Raw genomic sequence first — 12,840 nt, forward strand, 5'->3', positions numbered from 1 at the left:
GTGCTGCGTATGCATCCGATGGTTCTCGATGTTACCGATTGTTGCATACACTTCCTGGAGATGACGTGTATTGTGAAGGGAAAGTGGGCGTCTTAAAACAGGTTGGTGGGCGTCTGCATACACATCGCGATCGCATGCCAAGACATAGTGAGCGTGCTAATGCCTTGTTGTTTGATTGCGGGACTTGCATACTTTGGCAGCGTGCGAAAGCATCTAGCGAGCAGGTCTGAATTGGGCCCTTAGTCTACATGGAAGCGGCCCATTGCCCAGGTTACTCCCCTTTAGCCGCAAGTGAATATACGACTGAGCTGCATACAACTCAGCATTGTCATAGCTAATATGCTCGGTTCTGGAGCGTGCATAGTGCAAAAACACACAAGATGGGTGCGCAAAACTGGATTGCATTCAACTTTGCATCAGTACCATTACACTGTATCTAAATTTGAACAAAAATGTCTGTTTAATGTGATATTATTTTATTTTAGTGTCATTATATTCATACACCTAGTAGACATCATGGCTCACCAGCAGAAGCAACCTGAGGAATTCAAGGCTTTATTGTGACATTTTAAAAGGCAGCTAAATGCTCAATTTGATGTCTAACAATTTGACAAATGGTATCTAGGACAGGACACGTTGTGCAGGGCTTCACAGATAATAGTCTTGTTCCGCTGTGGTGGGAGCATAGGTGTGCACAGAAGATGGCACAAAGGATGCACTTATTCCTCCACCGGGTTACAGACTACCCCATCCCCTCTCCCTTCAGGAAATACACTACTAGAGGGTAGTGCTGAAGTGGCACGTCTACGGGTGAGAGCACATGCTTTCGATCTACACCCAACTCTGTATTAAGCCCAATGAGTTTTGCATTCAACTTTTTGAATAAAGCACCTCAGCACCATTTGCAAGCAACAGGCTATTATTATAATTTAACAAAGCAATGATACTTTGTGGTTCATGCCTTAAGCAGTTGGTAGCCTTACATCCTAAGACTGAGGGGGGGCAGACAGAGAGAGGGGAGGGAGTGACATATAGGGTGGGATGTACTAAGCGGTACATTCCAGCTGTCTTCGTGTACATACTGCAGTTGATTACCGCGATATATACCGAGAATATCGCAAATGACAGCTCTTCCGATAAGAGCTGTCCTTTGCGATGGCTCCGGACTTCTGGAAGCCCATAAGCTTCAATGGGATAATACCTTCTGAATATGGTGTTACACATAGGACAAAGCATTCCAGTGTTTTGTACATATGGGGAATGCAGTAAAACACCCAAAAACTACATTTCGGGGGTTTTACGTAATTTTCCCCTTTAGTACATGCCACTCATAGAGAGGGAGAGGGGAGAGAGAGTGAGATGGAGGGAGAGAGAAATCGAGATACTGTAGATAGATAGATGGAAAGAGAGATAGAGAGGGAGGGATAGGGAGGAAGATAGAGAGAGAAGTCATGAGAGAGTTAGAGAGAGAGGGGAGGAGGGAGAGAGAGTGGTAGGGAGGAAGGGACAGTCAGACAGAGAGCACATACATATTTTCCTACCTCTATGTACAGCAATCACGGCAACAGGCCCCGCCCCCTGCCAATACATCCGCGAATTGTGGCATTATGTCAGTGTGGGGGCGTCCCTTCCACCGTCTGCCACTGTCACACTGTGTATTAGTGATGGAGTATTGTGCTGTCACTGCATTGCTGCTGCCGGCTGTGACCGGGAGTCGGCCACAGAGGGCCCAGAGTGGCCCGGAATGTTTGTGGCAGTGTGGGGGCCCCCAATGTGTGGGGGCCCCTGGATGACCACCCCGTCCACCCTGCCTATAATCCGGCCCTGATCCTATGAGCTGACAGGGTTGTCAGCTCACTTGCAAAGGCACATGGTGGAATGACTTTAAGACTACTAACAAGTTAGGACTAGCGTTCATTAAATTAACTCATAAATTATTCATGATTGTGAATAATTTATATCAATGTTACCAAATAAATTTTGCTACATATCACATTATTTTTATTTTTTTATTCAGGACAAGGGTTTCTTCAGATCATAATAACCTTGTCACTATTGTAATGTACTAGAATTGACTGTAATCAATTGGGATAGCATGTAGATCACACTGTCTCTGGCTCTTGGTCTCAGCTGGTGCTTCTGCAGCGGACACTCAATGCACCATCAGTGGGTATTCAGTGGCTTCTGTGACCTCACCACTTCAGCGATAATGATTTGCCCAGTCTCTTGTCTCTCACAGTAAACCTGCGCCAGCTCACTCTGCTCTACACTCTGCTACTTAGTAAATCCTGGTCTCCACTGTGCATGTGCAACCACAAACACACTGTCCTGTTGCTGACTTGTCTCAGTTTTGGCACACAATGGCTCCACCTGGTGCCAGCCTCCTAATTTTGCAATGTCCAAGGGCTATCACATTTGCACCAGTCATAATAATTGTGCATACTTACAATATGCTCCCCCATAGCATATAGATGGTGTAGAGAAAGCACAAAGATATCATAAATATGTGAAGTGAGAGTATTAGCAGTGAATGCTAAAATTGTATCACTCTATTTGTATATAACATAAAATAATAATGTGTCATATACACAAGAAGGAATAATGTCTTGACAGCATTAATATAAATATTAAAATAGCATGACAATATAAGTACATTCACAAAAATACAAATTAAATAGAAACATATGTGGTTTTCCTCTTTAAAAATTCACTGGGAATCTTCTTTCCTGCAGTAGTCCATATAAAATGCTCATGAATTGTTTACTACCAGCTGCCCCTGCCCGCCCACGTTCCGCCTCTTAGGTGTAGGCAGACGCAAGTTATACACATTTCTGATGAGCATGGTTATTTCACAACTGCAAAAAAACACATGATATCCAATTCTTAGTCTAATTAACTAGGGGCCGTATTCAATTTGAGGCGAAAAGTCTGTTTTCGCCGATGATGTCATTTTCGCCTGTTTGGCTTTTACCCCGTATTCAATTTGGAAGACTTTCCGCGTAGGCGGAAAGTCAATGAAATGTAATAGGCGAAAAAGTATTGCCTATGAATAGCAGGCGGAAAAAGTGCAGAATTGCAGTTTTGGGGTACAACACGTGCAGCCTTAAGACAGTCCCCTAAAGGTAAACTGCATCAAAAAAAGTTAAAAAATATTCGGGACACCCCAAAAAAATGATGTTTAATTTTGGTGGTGAAAAAAAAAAAAAATAGGGGAACAAAGTGCCAAAGTATTTAAATTACGTCAGGTCGGGTCCCCATGTATGCGGCAGGTGTTTTCTTCATTGCAGGGACAAGCGGCAGGTGCAATTTTGCAGATTTTTAAAAATAACTTTAGGGACTTAAAAAAATGCTTACTCCCATTTTCATGTACCCCAAAGTCGATAGGAATGGTTATTTCCCCCCCCCCCCCAAAAAAAAAATCTAAGTGCTATTCTTTACCACTTCTTCATAGCCGCAAAATTGCACCTTGCACGGCTATTACAAACCCCGACTTACTTAAGCAGGCAAAAATGGGGGTACCCATAGTGATCCCCCATGTCTGGACATCTTTAGGGGGGTCCTACAATTATTTCCCGAAAATTCCTGTATTTTTTCGCCGATCCAAGTTTCGCCTGTTCCCGATTTCGCCTACTTTGGAATTGAATACGGGGAATACCGGGCACGAGCACGATACTTTTCCGTGAAGGAGGAGAAAAGTCCAGCAGGCGAAAAGTCTGGACTTTTCGCCTCAAATTGAATACGGGCCTAAAGTGCAGATTATGAATTTGAAATACAAAGTACCTCACTGATATCACTGGTTCTTAATGAATTCATATGGATTTTCAGTCATGTCATGATGTCCTAGTGAATTAATAGGTTTTGTTCTCATGAATACTATTTTAGTTAACGTGCTATTTAATATAAAAAAAAATTGCATTTAGTGTCAACTAAATGGTTACTATATTTTATGTATAATTTTAATTTGTCATATTTGACAATATTTAGGGCAGATTTATCAAAGTTTGGAATGAGACAAAGTGGAGAGAGATAAATTACCTTCCAATCAGCTCCTAACTGTCACTTTACATTCTGGATTTGAAAAATGACATTAAGGAGCTGATTAGTTGGTACTTTATCTGTCTCCACTTTATCTATCTCCAAGCTTTGATAAATCCCCCCTAAGCTAAAAGTAGCTAGTTCCATTTTTATATAGACTTTAATTGGCTACCCAAAGATCAGTTTTAAAAGCAAAAGGTTTATTTTCTTAGTGGCTGTGTCATCATGCTCCACTTCTAGCCTGCAAACAAGAGGAGGCACCTGATGAGACATAAAGGTATTAATTGGAAAACCTTTCGGCAAAAATAAAAACTGCAGGGCACAGCCAATGCCTAACACATTAAACAGTTCTCTGCTTTTGTACAACACAATAAAGTTTAAACATGAGTAGGCAGCATCATAACAGTACTTTCATTTATTACAGCCAACTAAATACAGCATCTGACATGGCTATAGATGTTTTCCTTTACACAAGAGCAATGCCGAGAATATTTAAATAAGCTCTGGCAAGTAATAATAGATCTCAGGAGGAATCAATTCCTGTAAGGGCCAGATAAAAATGCCCTTCATCAAAACTGCATGTAACAGGAGAGGATATAAAAGATACATAGGAGATCTATTGGCATCACTGAGAGAATACGCTGTAAAGATGAAAAGGTAACATCACAGCTGTGGGCAATTGTGAATACAAAGCCTGACAAACAAAGATATAGAGCCGCAATTGATACAGGCAGCAATAATTGCTCTGAAATACTCACTTGTATATTACCAGTACCACAGGGCTACAAGATACTAGTATCTAGATGTTACTCTTTTCAAATAATAATAATAATAATAATAATAATAATAATAATAATAATAATATTATTATTATTATTATTATTATTATTATTTGGACCATGATTCTGTTTTATATATATAAAAAAAAACCTTATGGTTGCCTTATTTTGATTCAGATTAATAGTTTATTTTGTTGTTGCTTTGTAACTTCTCTTTAATATGTTCAGTTAGTCACTGACTATCCTCTGTGATCATAAAGCAAATACAGTTTATACAATGTTATGTAACTTCTCGCTGTGATATGGTAGCATTGCTGCGCCACACCAATGAAGTGAAGGCTTTGTGTTCGTCTGCGGCCCAATCAATATGGAGGGATGGAGCGTGTATGTTCTTCCTATTGCATGGGTTTTCTCCAGATACTCCAGGTGATAGATAGATAGACCTAATTGGCATTGTGCCAGAGTCCACAGCGCATGCACTCATCTCTGGAAGCATGGTGCCCATGCCATGGTCCTGGAGACCTCTACTGCGTATGCGTACATCTGTGAAAATAGCAGCTGCATTGATTTGTGCTGCTACTGCAGCGCCAACATGGGACTCCCGAGAGTAAGCATTAATAATGGGTGCAGGGTGTGCGGTGTAGGCCACCTGGTCCACACACTCTGCACCCATTATAGATACACCAATGCCTTTTCATGCTGGGTACTAGCTCATCTTGTCCCAAGATCAACATGAAAATTTCATGGCATAGATTCATCAAAGTGCTGGAAATATTATTGTGGCCCATGTTGCCATGACAGCATCACACAGTTACTGCAGATTTGTCGGCTGCACATTCAGGCTGCTAATCTCCCATTCCACCACATTTCCACGGTGCTCCAATGGACTCAGATCTGGTGACTGTAGAGGCCATTGGAGTACACAGAACTCAATAGTCCTGTTCCTGGAACCAGCCTGATATGACGTGTACTGTACTTTGGATAGTGCCTTATTCTGTTGTTAGAACAATGGTAGGCAACATATTTCATTTTGGGTGCCAGATGTTTAACATTACAAGCCAAAAAATGTCAGTACTACCACCACCATCACAAGCTATATAAGATGGATACTAAAAATTTAAGTGGCTTCCCTGTCCTTCCTTTTTCCTACTTTGCCCAGGTTTGGTTTATATTTTGTAAAGGGCTTTATCCAGCGATGTACACAATGCCAATATTTATGCACATCGAGTGATTGCCAATCCGTGCTGCGAACTCTCAGCAATTAAATTGCGAATACACTCACACAGAGGATTCACTCGCAAAGTGATCCTATCCATCAGCTGAACTGTTGACTTAAGACAGGATGGATTCAAGGATTTATGATGTCTACACCAAATTCTGACCCTACTCTGTGTGTGCCTGAGATGTATGTTAGGCAATTTAAACTGTAAGCTTCAATGGGGCAGGGGATGATAGCGATGATTAAATATTCACTGTGCTGGATAATAAGATTGTCTCTATACAATTAATTTATAATGATAATAACTACATGCAACATGTTAAAATACATTTACATGAAGGTCAATTAGTTACTCATCTAAATTAATCTACTGCATCATTCACACAATATAAGGTAGCTTTGGGACACTGGTACTTAAAGTTAATGGTAGACTACAATCTACAGTATGGCTGAATAGAGAGGCAATGATTTCTAGGTCTCAGGGGTATCCCTGTTACATAACACATAATAAAAGAGTTACGAATTGTTCCCCTGATATACAAACTAAACAAAATGCTTTACGTTTTACTTTTTGCTTTATTTGGTTAAGTCTTTAATGTTGATACTAGCCCAATTTTTTTCAACAACACCCATAGGGATCACTAATCAATAGAGACATAAACTGTACATTTTATCAGTGACAGAAAATCTGTTTGGCTGAACTAAAGACACTTACACATCAAAGTCGTTTGACACTTGAAGTTATGTTTGTAATAACTAATTAAAATGATTAAAACTCTCAGGAACAAAGTAAAATAGCACATTTCAAGAAATAATAACCAGTGCAACTAGTGCAAATGTATATAATGAAATGACTAATAGGTGTAAGTTCTAAAGCCAGTGGCGTGACCATACAAAAATGGTATTGCTATTAGGATTCATGGTGCTCGGTGCTGTCACAAGGGGGGTGCTGATTCCTCCTCAGTGACAGGAGCCGGGTGCTGCACTGTAGCATTACATGCATTTGGCTCCTGACACAGAGAGGGAGCAGGCACTGCACACAGAGTGGTCCCCGGTGGCAGTCCACACCTCCAGGACCCCTGAAGTGACTAAAATGGGGGGTTTCGGGCTGCAAGGCCATGCCCACTGCCCCATGCCGCCTTTTTGCCGATGCACACTGCAACCCTCCTCGCACCTGGTGTCACTGCAGGGAGGGATGCCACTGATGGTGCTTATACAAGGTGTTTCACTCGCTATTGGCCCCCAAATTTTTCTTAGAACTTTTAAAGTAATTGACATAATTTAGTGAAATTGAAACAGACATACCTTGGTCTATGAGAGATATGAGGAAGCCATAGCAAGTGTTCACCATTAGCATCCAGGCCAGCTGTTCACGCATGTGCAAAGTGAAGGCCAGCTGATCACCACCTTAGTCAGCAGCGCAGTCCAAAATTCAAATAGGGGAGCCACACCAGCTGCCAGTGAGAATGGTAATTGGTGTAGTTCCCCTATTTGAATTTTGCACTGCACTGCAGTTCCACCTATGGAGCCGCCACTGCTAGTCAGTAGGTATTGCTGCTTCTGACAGTAGTGCTGTGTACTGAGGCATTCACATTCATCGTGTCTGTGTGTTACGTGCCGATATTAACCTTTATCGACTCAGTTTTCCAGTACCTCTGGACAATAAATATGAGTTGTTCAGCTGTGTACCGGTTCATATGGGCACGTATTACACAGACACGAGGTGGGGCTGGGTCAAATTTCACAAAATGAACCTTTATCAACTCAGTTTTCCAGTACCTCTGGACAATAAATATGCGTTGTTCAGCTGTGTACCGGTTCAAATACCCTGTAGAAATACACAGTTGAGTCACATTATTATCTCCACTAGCTAATAGCCAGAGTAACTGCCATATGCAGCACTAACAGCAGCTAGACGAGCTGGGGGTGACTCAATAAGGTGCTGGTGGGTTGGCACAGGTATCTGGAGCCATGGTGACTGCAGTGAATCCCACAGCTGCTGGAGGGTGCGTGTTGTTGTATCCATAGAGTGAACACAACGATCGAGGTGGTCCCACAGATGCTCAATTGGGTTCAAGTCTGGAGAATTAGGGGGCCAGGGAAGTACTTGGAAGTCTTGGTCGTGCTCGCCCAACCACTGTCGGACATTTCTAGCCTTGTGACATGTCGCATTGTCTTTCTGTCACATTCGCCTCAGGGGAAGACAATCAGCATGTATGGGTGTACGTGCTCTGCAAGGATGGATTCATAACCGAATTGGTTGAGGGTGCCTTCCACATGGATGAGTGGCCCAGAGAATGCCATGAAGACATTTCCCAGACCATAGCGCTGCCACCACCACTTGTGTTCTTCCAGCAATGGTTGCAGGGTGTTTGTTCTCCAATGTTTGTCGCCTGACAAGCCAACGTCCATCCATTCGATGAAGCAGAAAACATGACTCATCAGAGAAGGCAACCCTTAGCCAATCAGCAGAGGTACAATTCTGATACAGGCATGAAAATTGAAGCCAATCCACCTAAATTTCATTAGCATAGGTGCAGTGACCATCCATTTGCTTCAGAACCCCATACGCAGCAGGGTTCGCTGAACTGTCATTTTAGATACACATCTGGTGGCCCCCAGGTTAATTTTGATGGCGAGGTGCTCCACTGTAGCTTCGTAGCCGACGTTTGCCTCTCACATCAATGGCACGTGGTGCTCCACAGTCCCCACATCGGTTATTCGCAATGGTGCCATTTGTCCAGTCATGATACACCTTCACCACAGCAGCATGTGAACAGTTCACAAACTGCGCTGTTTTAGAAATACTGCCACCCTTGGCCTGAAAGCCAATGATCATCCCTTTATGCAACTCAGATAAATTGCCACTTTTACCCATTACAACAATGAGTGATGCAGATGGCCTAACGAACACCTTATATACCCACCAAGCCAGCGCACAGCACATGACATACTTCATGGGCTACATGCTGCTGACGTCAAATGTAGGAGGTGGTCATAATAATGTGACTCAACTGTGTAGTATTATGACAACCTTATGGCTATTGTTACCACTTACAGCTGAAACCATACTTACCAAGTTTTTACCTGGGCCCCTACGAGAGAGGGAAATCCAGGTGGTAGTTGTGGGGGTGTGGTGCTGCCCCCTAGCTGTAAAATTCTCTGATTTTCAACATTATACAACAAGGATAGAGCCACAATGACAATGATTCATTGCAGATAATGTCACTGAACCTCAGACCTACTATTTCTCTGGAGAAATGGGTAGATCTGGGAGGTTGGCCATTCAGGGAAAGATCCCCAAATATTTATGAGCAGTCATTCCAGGAGAGTAGGGATGTATGTCAAAAGCCCACTAACTGAACTAAAATGTTGTATTTCTATGTTATTGAAATGAAGTAAACTTCAGTATACAAAACATAGATAATTAGAGGTCATTTTAATTAGTTGTGATTTTTTTGTTCCCAGTTCTAAATAGATGTGACAACCCTGTTTCTGATAAGAGCCAATGGACATTACAATACAGAAGGATGTCACCAGGTGGAGCCATTACATGCCAAAACAGACAAGTCAGCAAATTTGTGTGAATAACTAGCTGAGTTAAAGATCACTTAGAGACTGAGTTATTGCCACTGTGCTGTGCTGAAGACATTTGGGATATATTGCAAGTATAATTGTGTTTATTGTGCCGTTTAATTAGAAAACTAAAGCAATTGCTCTCTGGAATCATGCAAGAACAGCATTAGATGCTAAGCTTCTTACTATTACCAACTGTGAATTACAAATACATGCATGTTATAGGCCATTGATTGTCCAGTAACAAAGTACTCCAACAAGAGAACTGTGGTGCAGTTTAGTGTCAAATATTGAATAGTTTTGAGGTTTTTGCTAAATCTGCTAAGTAATTATCTGTGTTGCTATTACTGTATATCCATGTTTTGCAAAGGTTATTCTGTGTTTAAGGTATAGTATATTGAGACAACCGAGAATAGCCCTTTAACTCGTTAAAGCAAAATATAAAGATGCAGCGAAAATAGAAAGAGACAACCGAAATAGCCCTTTTCCTCGTTATAGCCAAATATAAAGATGCCGCAAAAACAGAAAGAAGCCACTATTGGAAAGAGTTCTTGCCCATTGCTTATTCACTACTGTAGACTATAAGCTCTCATGAGCAGGGTCCTCTTCCCTCATATGCTTTCCTTTCCCTCGCTTCTACCACCATATTCTCCCCACTGCCTACAAGGGAATCCAACCTTTAGGATCTGCCGCCCTACTATTTCAGTTTTATGACTACTGATGCAACAATGTTTATAAACAATGTCCATGTTCTGCAATGTTCTGTATTGTCACTTCGTTCCTGTTGATTGTTCAAATTGTTTCTGTTTTTGTACTTTGTAAACTGCTGCACACCCTTGTGGAGCTATATAAAGGATAATAATAATAATAATAATCATAATACTGTATTGCTAAGTACTGTTTTGAATTTACTATATTCTTATTGTGCTGCAATCTCCTGTCATATATATGGCGCTCATTATTTTCAAACAGTGACCTGCCCTGGATCTACATTCTGTACTAGACTCTTCACTCCCCCAACCCCACCTTTCTAGTGGCAAACTGCTGTGTAAGTAGCACAGACAATGAATTTACATATTTTACACTAAACAAACTGGCACTCAATATCAGCCACATTGTGTGTGTTAATTATTAAATACACAAATAACTACTGTATATATATATATTTATATATATATATATATTATATACATATATGTATATATTATATAACCTACCTTGTTTTTTGAACAGGTTACTGCGGACAATCTCATTCATAGACTGCACTTTTTGTTGCTGCAGCTTCACAGGAGGGATACAAGTATAAAACTCATAGAGCAGTTGGCTATAATAGTAACAAAGAAAATATAGTGGTTACAATGTTTACTTTTACCCATATTGTAATCATGATTCAATGTTGTATCTACAGATTTCCAGTAAAATGAAATATATTAAGATAAAGTAATGGGTACAAAAAAAGTTAGGCTAGCAAAACAAGAAAAAAAGAAGTTGGACATACAATGAGCTTAGTTTGATGTGGGTGTGCATTTCATACACTTAGTGGGGTTTCCAGTTGCCTGGAAACCTTGACTCCAGTCTGGGACTGACTGGGAGTCTGAACTCTCCAGGTTCCTTACTATGTGAAGCCATGAGTCCACAGATCAGTTCCTCTCAACCCTTTCCCTCTGTATGTACCCACCCTTCTCTTCATTCAAGGCATGTGAAATGTGGGGCACACCCCACCTGACATGTGCACTAACCTACATGTAGAAAAAAAGAGGGCCAGGCAGGAAAATCTCCCTCTATAATAATTAATAAAGTAAATTGAATGGGAGAGTTAATGATGTAATGTAAGTGGGAAATTTAAATTGTATGGTGATGGTAGTGCCTATTCATTTAAGGTGGGTTAATGTTTGAGTTGGTGGGTGAGAGGGAGGCCTAGAGGAATCACTCATTGCCAGACTTCCCCTATATCAGGTAATTATCCTTAAAGTAGGACCCCAACATTCCAGGATCAAGACAATCTGAACTTAACACAGTAGCAGCAGCAGGTAGTATAGACTGCAATACGATAGGAGAGAGGACAGTAGGCCAATTGTCCTGATTCTTGTAGGTCAATCAACTTTTGTTGCCTGTTCCTCTCAGTGAGGACTTTGTCCAGAATACATGGAAGTTATGTCTCCTACATGATGGTCATGCCCATTCTGGTGGTGTTGAACCCCCTTATACAGATACTGCATTTGCTCATAGAACCATAAAGCAGTACTACTGTATGTGCTGATGAGGATCCATCTTCAACCATCATGACAATGACCTTATTACTTGGAGTTCTGTATTCAGTCAAATGAGTAGATAGGTCACTGTCTCCTTCAACATCAAAAAACTCATCCTGAAATACTCTGTGTTGCTGTGTGCTTTCTGAGGACACATGGACTTGTAGGACTACAACATAGAGGTTCTCTCATTCTTGTCAAAATTACCTAAGGACCAACTAGTATCATATGATATAAACCAAGTCCAGATATATGGGCACACATCTAACCACAGTTAGACTGGTTTATTTAGCACTGTTAGGTGTTTAGCTAAAGACAAAATATGATTTCCATATTCCTATTATGAAGTTATTGGCATATTCCGGAAGCATATTTAATTACTTTATGTTAGCATCATTTAATTAGATTTTAGATCGTTAAATTATATTAAAAAAATTTAATATGTTCTACGTTTTAATTTTAAAGTTAATGTGGAGTTTATTTATTGCACTGAACTCTGGTTGGATGCAGGAAGTTAGTGAAAATAATCAGCTAACTTTCAACTGGGTTAGCAGCCTTCTTTTACCTTTAGTGGGAATATAAAACATAACTTGGGGTGGTGACTACACTGTACACTAGGTATTAACCTCTACATTGTACACTGGTTACCCGGGAATTGTTTGTCCATTGTGTACACTTCCACTAAGAAATTGACTCTGTAGCATACACTAACCACAAGGCACAGTGGCGGATTTAAGGATCATGGTGCTCCTAGGCACAACAGTAATGGCAACCTCCCAATTTTATTATTTGCATTGTTTGATTATAAGCAATCATTTGGAGACTGGCAATTCAATATAATATAATAATAATAATAATAATGATAATAATAATAATGATGATAATAAAACAAGCCATGAGCTGTGACCGTTCATTTTATTTTTAATCATGTATCATACTTTCCTTCTTTATCTTAATCCTCTGCGGGAAAAGCCCAGAG

General features: G+C 40.7%; 1 protein-coding gene across 1 annotated transcript in view; it reads right to left on the reverse strand.

Moving 5' to 3' along the window:
- The window catches only part of DOCK2 (dedicator of cytokinesis 2), a 966,148-nt gene that overhangs the window by 552,699 nt on the left and 400,609 nt on the right, over positions 1-12,840 (reverse strand). The window contains exon 25 of the mRNA XM_088465050.1: positions 10,827-10,933. Coding sequence (XP_088321176.1) covers positions 10,827-10,933 — 107 coding nt within the window. The remainder of the gene's footprint in view (positions 1-10,826; positions 10,934-12,840) is intronic.

The sequence above is a fragment of the Taudactylus pleione genome, unplaced genomic scaffold (assembly GCF_031769625.1).
Source record: "Taudactylus pleione unplaced genomic scaffold, aTauple2 ptg001827l, whole genome shotgun sequence".
Taxonomy (NCBI): Eukaryota; Metazoa; Chordata; class Amphibia; order Anura; family Myobatrachidae; genus Taudactylus; species Taudactylus pleione.